The sequence below is a fragment of the Lithobates pipiens genome, unplaced genomic scaffold (genome assembly GCF_037356315.1).
Source record: "Lithobates pipiens isolate NorthernLeopardFrog02 unplaced genomic scaffold, aLitPip1_a1.2 Scaffold_18, whole genome shotgun sequence".
Classification (NCBI taxonomy): domain Eukaryota; kingdom Metazoa; phylum Chordata; class Amphibia; order Anura; family Ranidae; genus Lithobates; species Lithobates pipiens.
In genome coordinates, this window is record NW_027507758.1 from 91,717,585 (window position 1) to 91,732,927 (window position 15,343).

At 42.5% G+C, this 15,343-nt stretch overlaps 2 protein-coding genes across 3 annotated transcripts in view; one reads left to right on the top strand and one right to left on the bottom strand.

The window, feature by feature from the left end:
* The window catches only part of ESF1 (ESF1 nucleolar pre-rRNA processing protein), a 94,144-nt gene extending 90,229 nt beyond the window's left edge, over nucleotides 1-3,915 (bottom strand). The window contains exon 1 of the mRNA XM_077485914.1: nucleotides 3,812-3,915. The gene's annotated coding sequence lies outside the window, so the exon portion shown is untranslated. The remainder of the gene's footprint in view (nucleotides 1-3,811) is intronic.
* NDUFAF5 (NADH:ubiquinone oxidoreductase complex assembly factor 5) overlaps nucleotides 3,899-15,343 on the top strand; it is a 52,776-nt gene continuing 41,331 nt past the window's right edge. The window contains exons 1-4 of one of the 2 annotated variants that reach the window (XM_077485915.1): nucleotides 3,899-4,014; nucleotides 5,827-6,234; nucleotides 11,332-11,372; nucleotides 14,993-15,056. In XM_077485915.1, coding sequence (XP_077342041.1) covers nucleotides 5,962-6,234; nucleotides 11,332-11,372; nucleotides 14,993-15,056 — 378 coding nt within the window. In that variant the 5' untranslated portion in view covers nucleotides 3,899-4,014; nucleotides 5,827-5,961. Of the gene's footprint in view, nucleotides 4,015-5,419; nucleotides 5,555-5,826; nucleotides 6,235-11,331; nucleotides 11,373-14,992; nucleotides 15,057-15,343 lie in introns of those variants that run through there. The other variant, XM_077485916.1, reaches the window with a different exon arrangement.

Here is a 15,343-nt window from a genome sequence, read left to right on the forward strand (position 1 = left end):
TTAGCACTGATCACTGTATTAGTGTCACTGGTTCCCACAAAGTGTCAAAAGTGTCAGAATGTCTGCAGCAATATCGCAGTCCCGCTATAAGTCGCTGATCGCCATCACTAATACAAAAAAAATAAAAAAATTCCAGTATATATCCCATAAAGAAAGCTATAACTATAACCTTTGTGCAAAAACCAAGTAATAAACTATTATTGTGGGTTTTTGTTAACAAAAATATGTAGTGGAATACATATTGGCCTAAATTGATGAAGAAGTTAAATATTTTATTTTTTTTGGATATATTTTATAGCAGAAAGTAAAAAATGTATTATTTTTTTTACATTGTCAGTCTTTTTTTGTTTATAGCAAAAAAAACTAAAAAAAATAAACGCAGAGATGATCAAATACCACCAAAAATAAGTTCTATATTTGTGGGAAACAAATGACAAATTATATTTGGGTACAGCATTCCATGACCGTGCAATTGTCAGTTAAAGTAACGCAGTGCACTTTCGCAAAAAATTGCCTGGTCGTGAAGGGGGTAAATCTTCCCAAGATCAAGAGGATACACATCCCATCAAAACAAACCTGTTTAACCACTTGGTTTTACCCCCTTCATCACCAGGCCATTTTTTGCTATTCAGCATTGTGGTACTTTAACTGGCAATTACTCGGTCATGCAACACTGTACACAAAATTTAAATTTATATCATTTTTCAACACAAATAGAACTGTCTTTTGTTGGTATTTGATCTCCACTGGGTTTATTTCTTATTATATAAATTTAAAAAAATACTAAAAAAAAAGTGTTTAAAAAAAAAAACTATTATAAAACATGTCCAATAATTTTTTTATTAATCAAATTTGTTTATAAATGAAACCTTAAATGTATTCTGCTACATGTCTTTGGTAAAAAAAAAAAAAAAAAAATCCCAAGAAGTGTATGTTTATTAGTTTGCATGAAAGTTATAGTCCCAACAAACTAGAATATTTATACACTGAAATTTAAAGTGGTTGTAAACCCTGTACAACCACTTTTCCCTACAGGTCAGCCTATAATGAGGTTGACCTGTAGGTACTGGAAACATCTCCTAAACCTGTACGGTTCAGGAGGTATTTGCCATAAACACTTGCGCTGACATCATTAGCACATGCGCACTGAAGAAAGGGCACGAGCTATAGTGCCCATGCCGTGACCCTCGGCTCCCGAGCCATGCGCGGGAGTGACATCACGCGACTCCAACCAGTAACAGAGCAAGAGTCCACGGCCCAGGAAGGAAGAGGGGTTGAAGATGGACGGGGCCACACAGCGGGGACAGCGGTGACACTGCAGGCTTCTTCTGCAGGTAAGTGGCACATAATGAGCTAGTATATGCGAAGCATACTGCTTTTACTTTGCAGGGAACAAAGAGGAAGTAAAACCCATCAGGGTTTACTTCCACTTTAAGTAGCTATAGTGCACCCAGGCCTAGCTCTGAGGAAGGGGGTGTGCCCCCAAAACGCATTAGCTGTACCCCGTGTTCTGTGCATGTCCATGCACTGTGCTTATGGCCTTTTGTCAGTTGCATTTTGTGAGTACCCATTTTTATACATGAAGTGTCTTAATATTAAATTATCTCTGGTAATGCACTAGTTGTGTGCGTCTTCCATTTCTGATTTTCTTGTAGTTCCTTTCAGATTACCCCATCTGAAGAAGGCAGCATCCACCTTTTTCTGGAATACCATATATACCTTTCACGCCACCATTTTATCTGACATGTGTTACTCCTCACCTTGGAAGACCTATTAGCGCTGGAAGTGACTTTTTTTGTATCTATACCATGAGTTCAATCTAATGAGGAGCCTGCCGTTTCGTAGACTTTTTTTGTATTATTCACATCGGACAGGTTTAATGCAATCCAGGAAAATAACTTTTGGAGCTTCGATGCTACTCACTGTGGTCTGGGTTCCATCAAAAGCAGAGATGCCAGAACTGCTACGCCCCCTCCTTCTGTCCATTCACAGAAGCCTTATTATTTTGTGATTCATTCAAAAATACAAAGGCTTCTGTGGTTGGGAAGCAGATGGGAAGGGCAGGCACAGCTGCTCTATGTGCTTCTCTCCTCTCATAGCCAAAGTATTTCCTCCAGGGGTGCATTTATTAAAGCTGAATTCCAGGAACTCATCTACTTTGTATAAGCCAAACCATGTCGACTTATCTGTATTATTCACATCCAACATGTTTACTGTGCTCCAGGGAGATAATGTCTAGAGCTCCAACGCTACCCTCTATGGTCTCAGATCCTTCCAGAGCAGAGTTGCTCGAACTGATATGCCCAGGTGACAAAAGCCTATTATGAAAACGCATTCACAAAATACAAAGGCTTCTGTGAATGGGCAAGAGAGGGGTGGGAATAGCTGCTCTATGTGCTTCTCTCCTCGCACAGATGGAGTATATCCTCTAGGAGTGAAAAAACATGTCACGTATAAGTAACAGATAGGTCCAATTAGGGGCATGTCACCTTCGGGATATATCTCATAGTGTGGGTGCACATTTTACAAAGCTGCTGACTTCCTGGAATTCTGCTTTAAAGTAGAAAAAATAAGCCTATGTCTAAATATTTTAAAAATGTTTCCTTCCTCCACCTCCCACTTATCCTGCCTAACCAGTATAACAAAATATACCAATGTAATAACCTAATAATAATCCGCTCAGGTCCAGTCACATCACCTCTCAGCTCAGGGAGTGCTTGATGACAGCTGGGAATTCTGGCAGCTGTGATGACAACCATAGGGTTTCCCATAGCACAGTTGTTGTCGCTACTCCCTCTTCTTCCCTGCAGCAGCCTCTCAGCGATACAGTGCTGCAGGATCATGTGACCAGACTGAAAATAGGTAGGTACAGTTTTTTTTTTTTTTTTACATACAGGGTAGGTAGGAAGATGAAGAGCATTTTTAAGAACAGCGGTAGGGCCCGTTCACATAGGGTGATTACATTCATGGAGGGCTGTGTCTAACCAGCACAGGAGCACGCAACATGTGTGCACAGTATTACAAGGGGCATGGAGGTAAGTGTCCCATGTGATCGAGGCTTTAGGGGTTTCTTCCAAAGGGTGGATTATGCCTTCAAAATCAACTGGCCTAATTGTGTAACTCAGACCCAGGAAAATGGACACCCAGCATCATCTAACCCTCTTCATGTAAAGTCGTGGAAAGGGGGGAGATGTCATCGTCCTGACCAGGCTTTGCAGTACCACTGTCACTATCTGAGCCCACATTTTATGACCACCCAATAGGAGGACAGAAGACAAGGGCCCCGCTAATCACATGACCAGACACAAGACTGATGACAAAATACCTAAATTACACAAATGATGACACTTAAGTCCCATACACACTATCAGATTCTCTGCAGATTTTTGTCTTCAGATTTACCTAAGCCATGTAGCGCAAGGTCCTTCCTGACTGCATACAAATTGAAACTTCTAAGGTTTGACCTCATATTATATGGTTTTGGTAAATCTGAAGACAAAAATCAGCAGATAATCTGATGGTGTGTATGGGGCTTTAGAGAGGAGAGGAGCTCAGTCACTCACAGGAGTAGGACGTCTATAATGACCACCAATGACACCTCAGGACAGGTCCTCTTATCATACACACAGGTCACCGACACCTACCTCCTAGATCAGACACTGAGGAATAAGAGCACACTGCTAATACAGGACACCTACCAGTCCTACTACATCCACACCCGGCAATACTGGACTACAAGTCCCAGAATTCCCTGCACGTGTGTGTGTGTGTTTTCTATGTCACTTTATATATAAGAAATCCGGATTCTCACCTCTCCCTCCAATACCTAGATATAGGCAGCAGCACCGACCATGTGTTTATCTCCCACAATGCCCCGCTCTGACCTCTCACCCCGGCTACGGCGGCCGCCTGTGACCACACCCCTTCCCTGCGACTGTGTGTCTGTGTCCTTGTCTGCGGGGAGAGATTTCCTCATTCATCATATCATTCTGAGACTCAGCCGGCCACCGACCTGTGTGTACTTCTCTCTACATACTATACATACATCGTGTGTCACTCATCTAATATCTATACACGTGTCACTGATCTCTATACAGACATAGATCACTGATCTCTATACATACACAGATCACTGATCTCTATACATACACAGATCACTGATCTCTATACATACACAGATCACTGATCTTCCCTCTATACATACATGTATCACTGATCTCTATACAGACATAGATCACTGATCTCTATACATACACAGATCACTGATCTTCCCTCTATACATACATGTATCACTGATCTCTATACATACACAGATCACTGATCTTCCCTCTATACATACATGTATCACTAATCTCTATACAGACATAGATCACTGATCTCTATACATACACAGATCTCTATACATACACAGATCACTGATCTCTATACATACACAGATCACTGATCTCTATACATACACAGATCACTGATCTCTATACATACACAGATCACTGATCTCTATACATAAACAGATCACTGATCTTCCCTCTATACATACATGTATCACTGATCTCTATACATACACAGATCACTGATCTCTATACATACACTGATCTCTATACATACACATATCACTGATCTTCCCTCTATACATACATGTATCACTGATCTCTATACATACACAGATCACTGATCTTCCCTCTATACATACATGTATCACTAATCTCTATACAGACATAGATCACTGATCTCTATACATACACAGATCACTGATCTCTATACATACACAGATCACTGATCTCTATACATACACAGATCACTGATCTCTATACATACACAGATCACTGATCTCTATACATACACAGATCACTGATCTCTATACATACACAGATCACTGATCTCTATACATACACTGATCTCTATACATACACATATCACTGATCTTCCCTCTATACATACATGTATCACTGATCTCTATTCATACACGTATCACTGATCTCTCTATTCATACACGTATCACTGATCTCCATACATACACGTATCACTGATCTCATTTCTATGCACACATGTATTACTGATCTCTATACAGACATAGATCAATGATCTCTATACATACACGTATCACTGATCTCTCTATACATACATGTGTCACTGATCTCTATGCAGACTTAGATAACTGATCTCTATACATACACATATCACTGCTCCCTATGCATACACATGTCACTGATCTCTATACATACACATATCACTGATCTCTCTATACATACATGTGTCACTAATCTCAATACATACACGTGTCACCGACCTCATCTTTATACATATATTACTGATCTCTATACATACATAGTTAGTCAGGTTCAAAAAAGACACAAGTCCATCCAGTTCAATCAAAAAAATAAAATAAAAAAAATCATACAAGCCCATATACACAATCCTTCACCCACAGTGGATCCAGAGGAAGGCAAAAAAAAAACAGCAAAGCATGATCCAATTTGGTACAACGGGGAAAAGAATTCCTTCCGGATCCCAGAGAGTCAATCTGATATTCCCTGGATCAACTTTACCTATAAATGTTTGTACCCAGTTATCTTATGTACATTTAGGACATATATCACTGATCTCTATACATATATGTATCACTGATCTCCATTATATATTCTACATATGGCTGAGCTTTCCTTTAGCTCCATAGATCACAAAGCTCATAGCTAGTGAGCTCTTTACATACATCCACATATTACTAAGTAATGTTGTAGACTGAACATAATTGGATTGCTAAGCAGTTCCTTTGTGTGTGTCTATATATATATATATACTGTAAATATGCATATTTCTTTTTTCTAGGGTATTTTGGAGGGTGGATTATCCGGAATCCCTGTGTGACGGCACATAGTATTACAAGCAGGACGGTATGCAGGGTGTGTGTACATTGTATGATTAGTTGTGACAGAATAGGAGGAAGCTAGCTTTGCCACCCGAATGATCATGGCCCCAGGCACAGTGGTGGGACTCCTACTCTGCAAGCGTTGCTCCCTTCTGCTTTCCAGAGGCGCCCATAGAGGGTTCGGTGCCAGCAGATGGCACGTCTCTAATCCTAACTTAGTACGCAGTCACTATATGAATGTGAGAGCGGCGACCACCTCCAGGACAGAGAGCGTCTTCAATGTGTTTGATAGAAGTATGAAAAGGAAGCAGAAGAATTGGGCAGCATCGCAAGATAACGCTCAGGAATACGACTACCTCAAGGAAGAAGTAAGTACCACCTTTCTGTCCCATCTGCAGCTCTCTCTTGATGTTAGCGATTGTGGCCTTCAAACTGCAGCCCGGACAGATGTGGCCCTTTGTTTGCTTTTATCCGGCCCTGCAGGCACTATTTTGTGTACTGATGCCAATAATATGTCATAATTCCCCCCACTGACAACAATGAACGGGCACAATTCCTCCCATTGACACTAATGAACGGGCACACATCCTCCCAATGACAGTAATGAACGGGCACACGTCCTTCCAATGACACTAATGAACGGGCACACGTCCTTCCAATGACACTAATGAACGGGCACACGTCCTTCCAATGACACTAATGAACGGGCACACGTCCTTCCAATGACACTAATGAACGGGCACACGTCCTTCCAATGACACTAATGAACGGGCACACGTCCTTCCAATGACACTAATGAACGGGCACACGTCCTTCCAATGACACTAATGAACGGGCACACGTCCTTCCAATGACAGCAATGATGGGCGCAATCCCTCCCACTGACATCGGTGATGGAGCACAATTCCTCCCACTGACATCGGTGATGGAGCACAATTCTTCCCACTGATGTCGTGACCTTTTCTACTTCCGATGGTCACAGTCCCGCCCTCCTGAAGTCTAAAGGACAGTAAACTGGCCCTTTGTTTAGAAAGTTTGGAGACCCCTGATCTACAAGTTTTGTTGCCCAGGCCAGCTTAATTTTCTTGGGGTATCTTCTCTTCTGAATGAATACTTTTAAACCTTGCACACACAATGAGAACATCGGACAAATGATTGTCCATTTTTTTTTTTTTTGCATGCTAGCCTGAAATGGAAAACGAAAAGGTTACTTAAGTTATGAAAATTCTCATAAAACAGAATACAACTTTGGAAGTGATGTAATGTGTTGTATTGTATTATGTGGTTTCCGAGCATGTGTGGTCTTATGCCCCGTACACATGAGCGGAATTTCCATCGGAAAAATTGATGGTTTTTCCAAAGAAAATCCGCTCAAGCTTGGCTTGGCACACACACGCCACACAAAAGTTCTCTGTACTTTCGACCATCAAGAACATGGTGACAACACTACGACGAGCCGAGAAAATGAAGTTCAATGCTTCCGAGCATGCGTCAAATTGTTTCCGAGCATGCGTGTTTTTTTGCGTGTCGGAATTGCATACAGACGATTAGAATTTTCGTCAAGAACTTTTTCCATCGGAAAAATAGAGAGCCAGCTTTCAATCTTTTGCTGGCGGAAATTCAGACAGAAAAAGTTGGATGGAGCATACACACGGTCGGAATATCCGACCAAAAGCTCCCATCACACTTTTTTTGATGGAAATAACGACCGTATGTATGCAGCATTAGTCTTCCAAATATTTCTCAGACTAATACTGTACAGATTAAACAAATATCGTATGTTCTGGTATGGTATAAGAAACATTTTCATGTTTGTCCTTTTGAATAATTTTGCATGAACTGTCATGATCGGCTCTCGAAAGCCGTGTACTAACAACCAGATCATCAGACAATCCATTGGAAAGCGGTATTTTTCGTCTGATTGTGTGTACTAGGCTTTAGAGTATCATCTGATAGACTATTCATAGGGTAGCTTCCATTTCCTTCAGTTAAATGTTAGGAGGGTATTTTCTTTTCTGATCAGATGGTTTATGGTAAGGGTCTCCCAACTAAAAAAAAAAAAAAAAAAGGGCCAATATACTATACTCAAAGTGGTTGTAAACCCTTACAAACCACTATGACCTACAGGTAAGCCTAGATTAAGGCTTACCTGTAGGTCCAAGAAATATCTCCTAAACCTACACGGTTTAGGAGATGTTTGCCGAAAGACAGGCACCGATGTCTACAGCGCACGCAGGCGCACTGAGCGTGCCGCTGTCAACGGCGATATGCCATAAGTGGCGGCTCCCGTGCGCAGGAGTGATGTTATAGCGGCTTCGTCGAATGACAGCGGCGGAGCAGCGAGACCCACCAAGAAGATGGATGCTCCGGACTACAGAGGACAGCGGTGACTTCGCTGGCTCCTGTGTCAGGTAAGTGGCACATAATGGACTACTGTGCGATGCATAGTAGTCCATTATGCTTTACCTTTGCAGGGAATCAAAGAGGAAGTAACCCATTAGGGTTTACTTCCTCTTTAAAGTGGTTGTAAACCCCCCCGGAGACATTTTTACATATAATAAGGATGAATGTGGATACTTCAACCAGTGGGGACATTGTGGGCTTCGTTTGCAGGTGAGTGCCACACAATGGGCGGCTAGTATGTGATGATTTTACTTTGCCGGGGAATAAAGAGGAAGTAAAACCCATCAGGGTTTACTTCCTCTTTAAGACTTTGAGGGTCTGGGTTGTGGCCAGCGAGGGTTGAAAATTTCCTGGTGTCAGTAACAACACCCCATCATTGGTGTCAGTGAGAGGAATAGTGCCCCATCTCTGGTATCAGTGACAGGAATAGTTCCACATTATTTGTGTCAGTGAGAGGAATAGTTTCTCATTGTTGGTGTCAGTGGGAGGAATAGTTCCTCATTGTTGGTGTCAGTGGGAGGAATAGTTCCTCATTGTTGGTGTCAGTGGGAGGAATAGTTCTTCATTGTTGGTGTCAGTGGAAGGAAAAGTTCCTCATTGTAGGTGTCAGTGGGAGGAATAGTTCCTCATTGTTGGTGTCAGTGGGAGGAATAGTTCCTCATTGTTGGTGTCAGTGAGAGGAATAGTTCCTCATTGTTGGTGTCAGTGGGAGGAATAGTTCTTCATTGTTGGTGTCAGTGGGAGGAATAGTGCCTCATCGTATGTGTCAGTGGGAGGAATAAAGTCCCCCTGTTGGTGTCAGTGCCCCATTGTTAATTGTCAGTGGGAGGAATAGTGCCCCAAGGGCTGAATAAAGGCAAGCAAAGGGTCACAGTTTGGAAACTACTGGTCTTGAGGTATTGTCTTTTCCAGTTGAATATTCTTTTAGGGTATTTTCTCTTCTGATAGAACATTCATAGCGTAGCTTTTCTTCTAATGATATAGTCTTCATTTATTTTCCCTTCTGATCGAATGGTCTTGGGGTATTAGCTATTCCCATTGTATGGTATTCTCTTCTGGTTTAATATTCTCGGGGGGGGTTTCTCATCTGGATAAATGTTCTTATGGTAGTTTCTCTTCTTAATGAATAATCCTTGGGTATTTTTTCTTTTGATTAAAAATCCTTAGGGCTTTACTCTTCTGATTATATGTTTTTAGGGTAGTTTCTTTTCTGTTCAAATATTTTTAGGATATTTTCCTTTCTAATTGAATAGTCTTAGGGTATCTTCTCTTCAAGTCCAATTTTGTTAGGGTCAGAGGCGTACCTAGAACCTTCAGGGCCCCCTTGTGCAAGAAACTATGAAGGGCCTCCCTGGCTGCCAGCTGGGGCCCTTCCTCCGGTCTGGAGCTCTTCCCACTGATCCCGGGGGGGGGGGGCCTTTTACTTTTGCTGTAGGGCCCTTTAGTATGGTCTCTCACATGTTCTGTGGTGGGCCCCCTCCCTGCCATCTTGTGACCCCCCACAATGGTGGAATAACAGCCAGGTTGCATGTGTGACCTTTGCGACCCTGGTAGTTCCGCCACTGGTGGCAGTAGGACTGTAAATGGTGTTGGTCAGTAGAGCAGGGAAAAGGCATAATGAGCTAGTATGCACCGCATCTGCCGGGCTTTCAGCCGAAAATCCCCTGTGCGCATGCGCCGCTGCAGTCAGCGGTGCATTGCGAGGGGAATATTTCCTAAATTATAGGCCTTATTATAGACTTACCTGTAGGTAAAAGTAAAAAAAAAAAACAGTATACAACCGCTTTAACTACTTCTGTATAGGGCACTTACACCCCCTTCCTGCCCAAGCCAATTTTCAGCTTTCAGCGCTGTCGTTGTTTAAATGACAATTACGCGGTCATGCTACACTGTAACCAAACTAAATTTTTATCATTTTTTTCCCACAAATAGATCTTTCTTTTGGTGGTATTTGATCATCTCTGGATTTATTTTTTATTTTTTGCTAAACAAATAAGAAAAATACCTAAAATTTTGAAAAAAAAAAGGTTTTTCTTTTCTTTCTGTTATAAAATTTTGTAAATAAGCAAGTCTTCTCGTTCACTGATGGGCACTGATAAGGCTACACCAATGAGGTGGCACTGACAATGGACACTGGTAGGCAGCACTGATGGGTGGCACTGATGGGCATTGATAGGTGGCACTGATGGGCACTCATGGGCGACACTGATGGGCACCGAAAGGCTACACTGATGGATACTTATGGGTGGCACTGATAGGCGGAACTGCTGTTCATTGATGGGCACTGATAGGTGGCACTGATACATGGCACTGATATGCGGCACTGATAGATGGAATTGATAGGCATCACTGATGGCACTGGCAGGCATTGGGGATGGGCACTGATTGGCAGCTGCCTGGGCACTGTTTGGCGGTCTAGGGTGGAATACCTGGCGGTCCAGTGTAGTGGCAATCCCTGGTGGTCGTGGGTGGTCCAAACTATCAGCACAAACCCCCCCTCCCTGTCAGGAGAGCAGCCAATCAGCTCTCCTCTACACGCATCTGTCAGATGCAAGTGAGGAAAAGTCGATCAACAGCTCTTCCTGTTTACATCGTGATCAGCCGTGATTGGACACGGCTGATCGTGTAGTAAGGAGCCTCCATCAGAGGCTCTTTACCGAGATCACTGTAGCAGTGTGTCAGACTGACACACCGCACCACCAATTGCTGCGATGCATACCCCCAGGGGTGCGCGAGAGCGCTCGTTCTGGAGGGCTGTCATATGGTGTCCACCTAGAACAAGAGCCGTGCCGCCCAGCCATCATTTGACAACCGGTGGGCAGATAGTGGTTAAATTAGAGTCAATGGCTTGGTATTTATTTTGGACAGCAGGGTTGAGATCCACTGCTGTAGACGATTCCTTTGTGAGCAAATTACAATAAGCAAAGCATGTTTCATTAAAATATGACAACATCATGACCTTCAGTGCACCTTCAATTCCCATGTTGGATATTTTCTGGGTTTGGAGAAATATATTGACATTTCTTTGCGTCTCCTATTGACTTTCATTTTTCTTGTTCTAGGTGGGAGCTCGAATTGCTGACCGTGTCTTTGATGTAGCAAGGTGAGAATTAAAGTAGTACTATAACCGCTCATTAAAAAATATGAGCTGCAACCTTATTAGTCCTCACAGATTACTGTAGATCCTGCCAGTGAAGTCCAGTTAGTGCAGCTTCCTGTGATGGTGCAACAAAAAAATTTAGAGCAGTTGTCACTCTCATGTAGGCTGTGCCTGCATTACATGGAAGATTCTGTAGGGGGCATGACTATGAGTATTGTCACTGCTGATTTACAAGTCTGTAGCTGAATCCCTCCCCCTGTAAGCTGCAATGTCTGGGAGGGGGAGCATTTGAAGAACAAATAAAGAAGGATTTGGCCCAGTCAGGGAGGCGAAGACCGTTTTTTGTTTACTTTTTGAGGCTTGTGCATCACATCGCAGAAGCCTATAGCCAATAAAACACACCCAGTACCTGTCCTCCCACTCCAGGAGATTACTCTTGCCCACCTCTGTGGTTCCATGCAGCCTTTATTGTTGAGCACCGTCCTCCCTGAACACCTAGCCAGTGTCCTCCTTTTTCGATATATTGTTTTGTACCTTACATCGTTCATTTGGCAGAGTGTGCAGGAGCTGAGCGATCACATAACAGCCTATGCGGAGCAAAGTTGTAGTATTGAAAACAGAAGAAGTGTGTCCTTGAAAGTCTGTAAGGCTCACCATGCACTATACCAGTGTTTCTCAACCTTTTTCCAGTCAAGGCACCCTTTGGAATTCTGCACCATCTTGAGGCGCCCCTTTCTAAAATGTAAAAAAAATATAGTTATACATAATACAGCAACAGCCACACCTGTAGGGTACCCAACATTAGAGGTGAGTTATTCCTCCAAAGCAAATACAGCTTTGTACATTGGTACTGACTATTGCAGTGTTCATCTTCTCCCCCTTTTTCTCTCCCTCACTCAGCTAATGTGACCCCAATGCTAATGGAGAAGGGCAAAAAAGGATGCTGTGCAGGCGCCAAATGTCCCCCTCATCCTCATCAACCGGTGACATTATTAATTTCCCAACTTTTTGAGATGAAAACGAGGGACACCTATTAGCAAAAGTATGTAGGCTTAGGACACACCCCTGCCATGCCCCCTTAAAGGAGAATAATACAGAAAAATGATTAGTTAAACCCACAAGTGCTTTCTTTACCATTACTATTCCTTTTATACTGGCTGTTGAAATTTGGAAAAGTAACAATTTCGAAATTGGATAAAAGGGTTAGCACTGTGAAACACTTTTTGTAAGATAAGTAGTGCATTTTTTATCCAACTATAAGACCAAAATGAGGGACCAATCAGGATGAAAGAGGGACAAAGGGACTTTGTTCCAAATTAGGGACAGCCCCCTCGAAATCATGTACATGCATTATTGGTTGTTAGGACACCAGTGACTGGAAGGTGGTAATGCTTCACAATGAAAACCTGTGGCTTTGTGTAACTAGGCAGGCTACATCCACCCTCCGGCTTGTGTACAATGTCTCCCTCTCATGTACTTGTACAGTATAAAGAAGAAGTAGAAAGGTGTGTGGAAATAAAAAAGAGTTGGTATAGTAATGAGGTAAGTGAGGTCCACAGAAGTAAAACACATCCTTTTCTGTGATGCAGTAAAGCAGTGCATCATGGGATATGAAGTTTCCTGGGGGTCACATGATGCCAAAGGAAGTGATGGGCTCAGATGAATTTTCTTGAACATTTTGAACAGAGAGGTACATATTCAACGCTGTCGTACACTAGTTAAGCCAGAGTAAGCACAGTAGGATGGCTTGGGCATTAAATACATCAGAAATGGCTTTCTATCTATTATGAAAAGTGAAATACTGCCTGAAAAGGTGAACTTAGCCTTTAATTTTACTGCGGCAGGTTGGCTCTTCTGCGCAAAATCACGTTATTGTACGTCTCCGCTGCGAGCTCCATGAGTCAGACCGTGGGTCCCAGAGACTCGATGCCCACGGGGATACCCGCGATCATCTCACGGTGAGGAAGAATGGGGAGATGCTAATGTAAACAAGCATCTCCCCGTTCTGCCTAGTGATATTGTCACTGATCACTGCTCCCTATGATCGGGAGCGGTGATCAGTGATGTGTCACACATAGCCCCTCCACCCCACAGTTAGAATCACTCCCTAGGACACGCTTAACCCCTACAGTGCCACCTAGTGTTAACTCCTTCACTGCTAGTTAGATTTACACAGTAATCAGTTCATTTTTAATCGCACGGTTCGCTGTATAAATGTGAATGGTCCCAAAATAGCACCAAAAGTGTCCTGTGTGTCTGCTATAATGTCACAGTCACGATAAAAATCACAGATTGCCGCCATTACTAGTAAAAAAAAAAAAATATTAATAAAAATGCCATAAAACTATCCCCTATTTTGTAGACGCTATAACTTTTGTGCAAACCAATCAATAAACGCTTATTACGATTTATTTTTTCACCAAAAAATATGTAGATGAATACGTATCGGCCTAAACTGTGGAAATTTTTTTTTTTAATATATTTTTGGGGGTTATTTATTATAGCAAAAAGTTAAATATAATGTGATTTTTTTTTCAAAACTGTCGCTATTTTTTTGTTTATAGCACAAAATAACTGCAGAGGTGATCAAATACCACCAAAAGAAAGCTCTATTTGTGGGGAAAAAAGTATGTCGATTTTGTTTGGGAGCAACGTCGCATGACCGCGCAATTGTCAGTTACAGCGACGCAGTGCCGAATCGCAAAAAGTGCTCTGGTCAGGAAGGGGGTAAATCCTGGGGCTGAAGTGGTTAAGCTGACCATATGCATAATGGTTTTTCTTCCATAGATTCCTCATCCACACTAAACAGTGTGGACAGATGAATGTCTCACTGCTGGCTATTGCATTCTGAATCGTATTTAGTTAGTGCTCTAAGCAGAGTTGAGGCTGTATTCACATCTGTGTGTTCTGGGAGTGCGTGTTTCAGACGTTTGAAAAACGCGCATTACACTTGCGATGCCAGTAATTCTTAAAGTGGTGTTCCACCCAAAAATGGAACTTCCGCTTTAAGGGAAGGTGACCCCCTGACATTCTACATTTGGCATGTCATTTTTTTTAGGGGGGGGGGGAAGCGGAAACCCAGCTCCCACTTCCTCCCGGGGATCCCTCTCAGAAATCATCTGGGACACGTTACAGGTGCAAGATGATTGCCCAGCCAGTCGCAGCGTGGCTCGCGCATGCGCAGTGCCTGCCTGGCTGTGAAGCCACAGCCGGGCGCCCACAGTGACAATTCCGGCACCGCAGAAAGGGGAGGGAGATGAGCGGGGCTTCATTCCTCCACATCGCTGGACCCTGGGACAGGTAAGTGTCCAATTATTAAAAGTCAGCAGCTGCAGTATTTGTAGCTACTGACCTTTACTTATTTATTTTTTTAATTGGAACTCCGCTTTAATGACACTCCAAATGAATCCAGCAAACGCACGTTTTTACGCACGGCAAATGTGTGCTTAAAAAGCTCTACGCCCAAATAGGTGCAGGAGCTTCTCTGACACTTTTATCACATGTTCAAGCAAACGGGCTGCCCTAAAAAAGTATAAAAAAAAAAGATGCGCAAAAACATGCATTCAGGGGACGCTAGGTGTGAATGGGGCCTAATAACTAATTTACTATTCTTTCTTTTGCAGAACATTTCCTTTTGCTTTAGATCTGGGCAGTGGAAAAGGTTATATATCACATCATTTAACAAAGGTATGTGTCTTCATTTAATCAAAAGCTTTATATTATTTCTAAAAAGACATAAATAATAAGAGAATAAAATCACTGAGAAGCCATACAATGGAAAAATAAGCCATCCAACCTACCCAGGGTTACATAGTCAGATCTAATAGAGATAACCATACATAAGAACTGTATGTAAAATGAAAAACATTTTGCCTGGAGTTGGGCTTTAAGAGAAACATAAAGTAAACAAAAAAACACAACTTAACCGCTTCCTGCCCGCCCTATAGCCGAATGACGGCTTTAGGGCGGGCGGC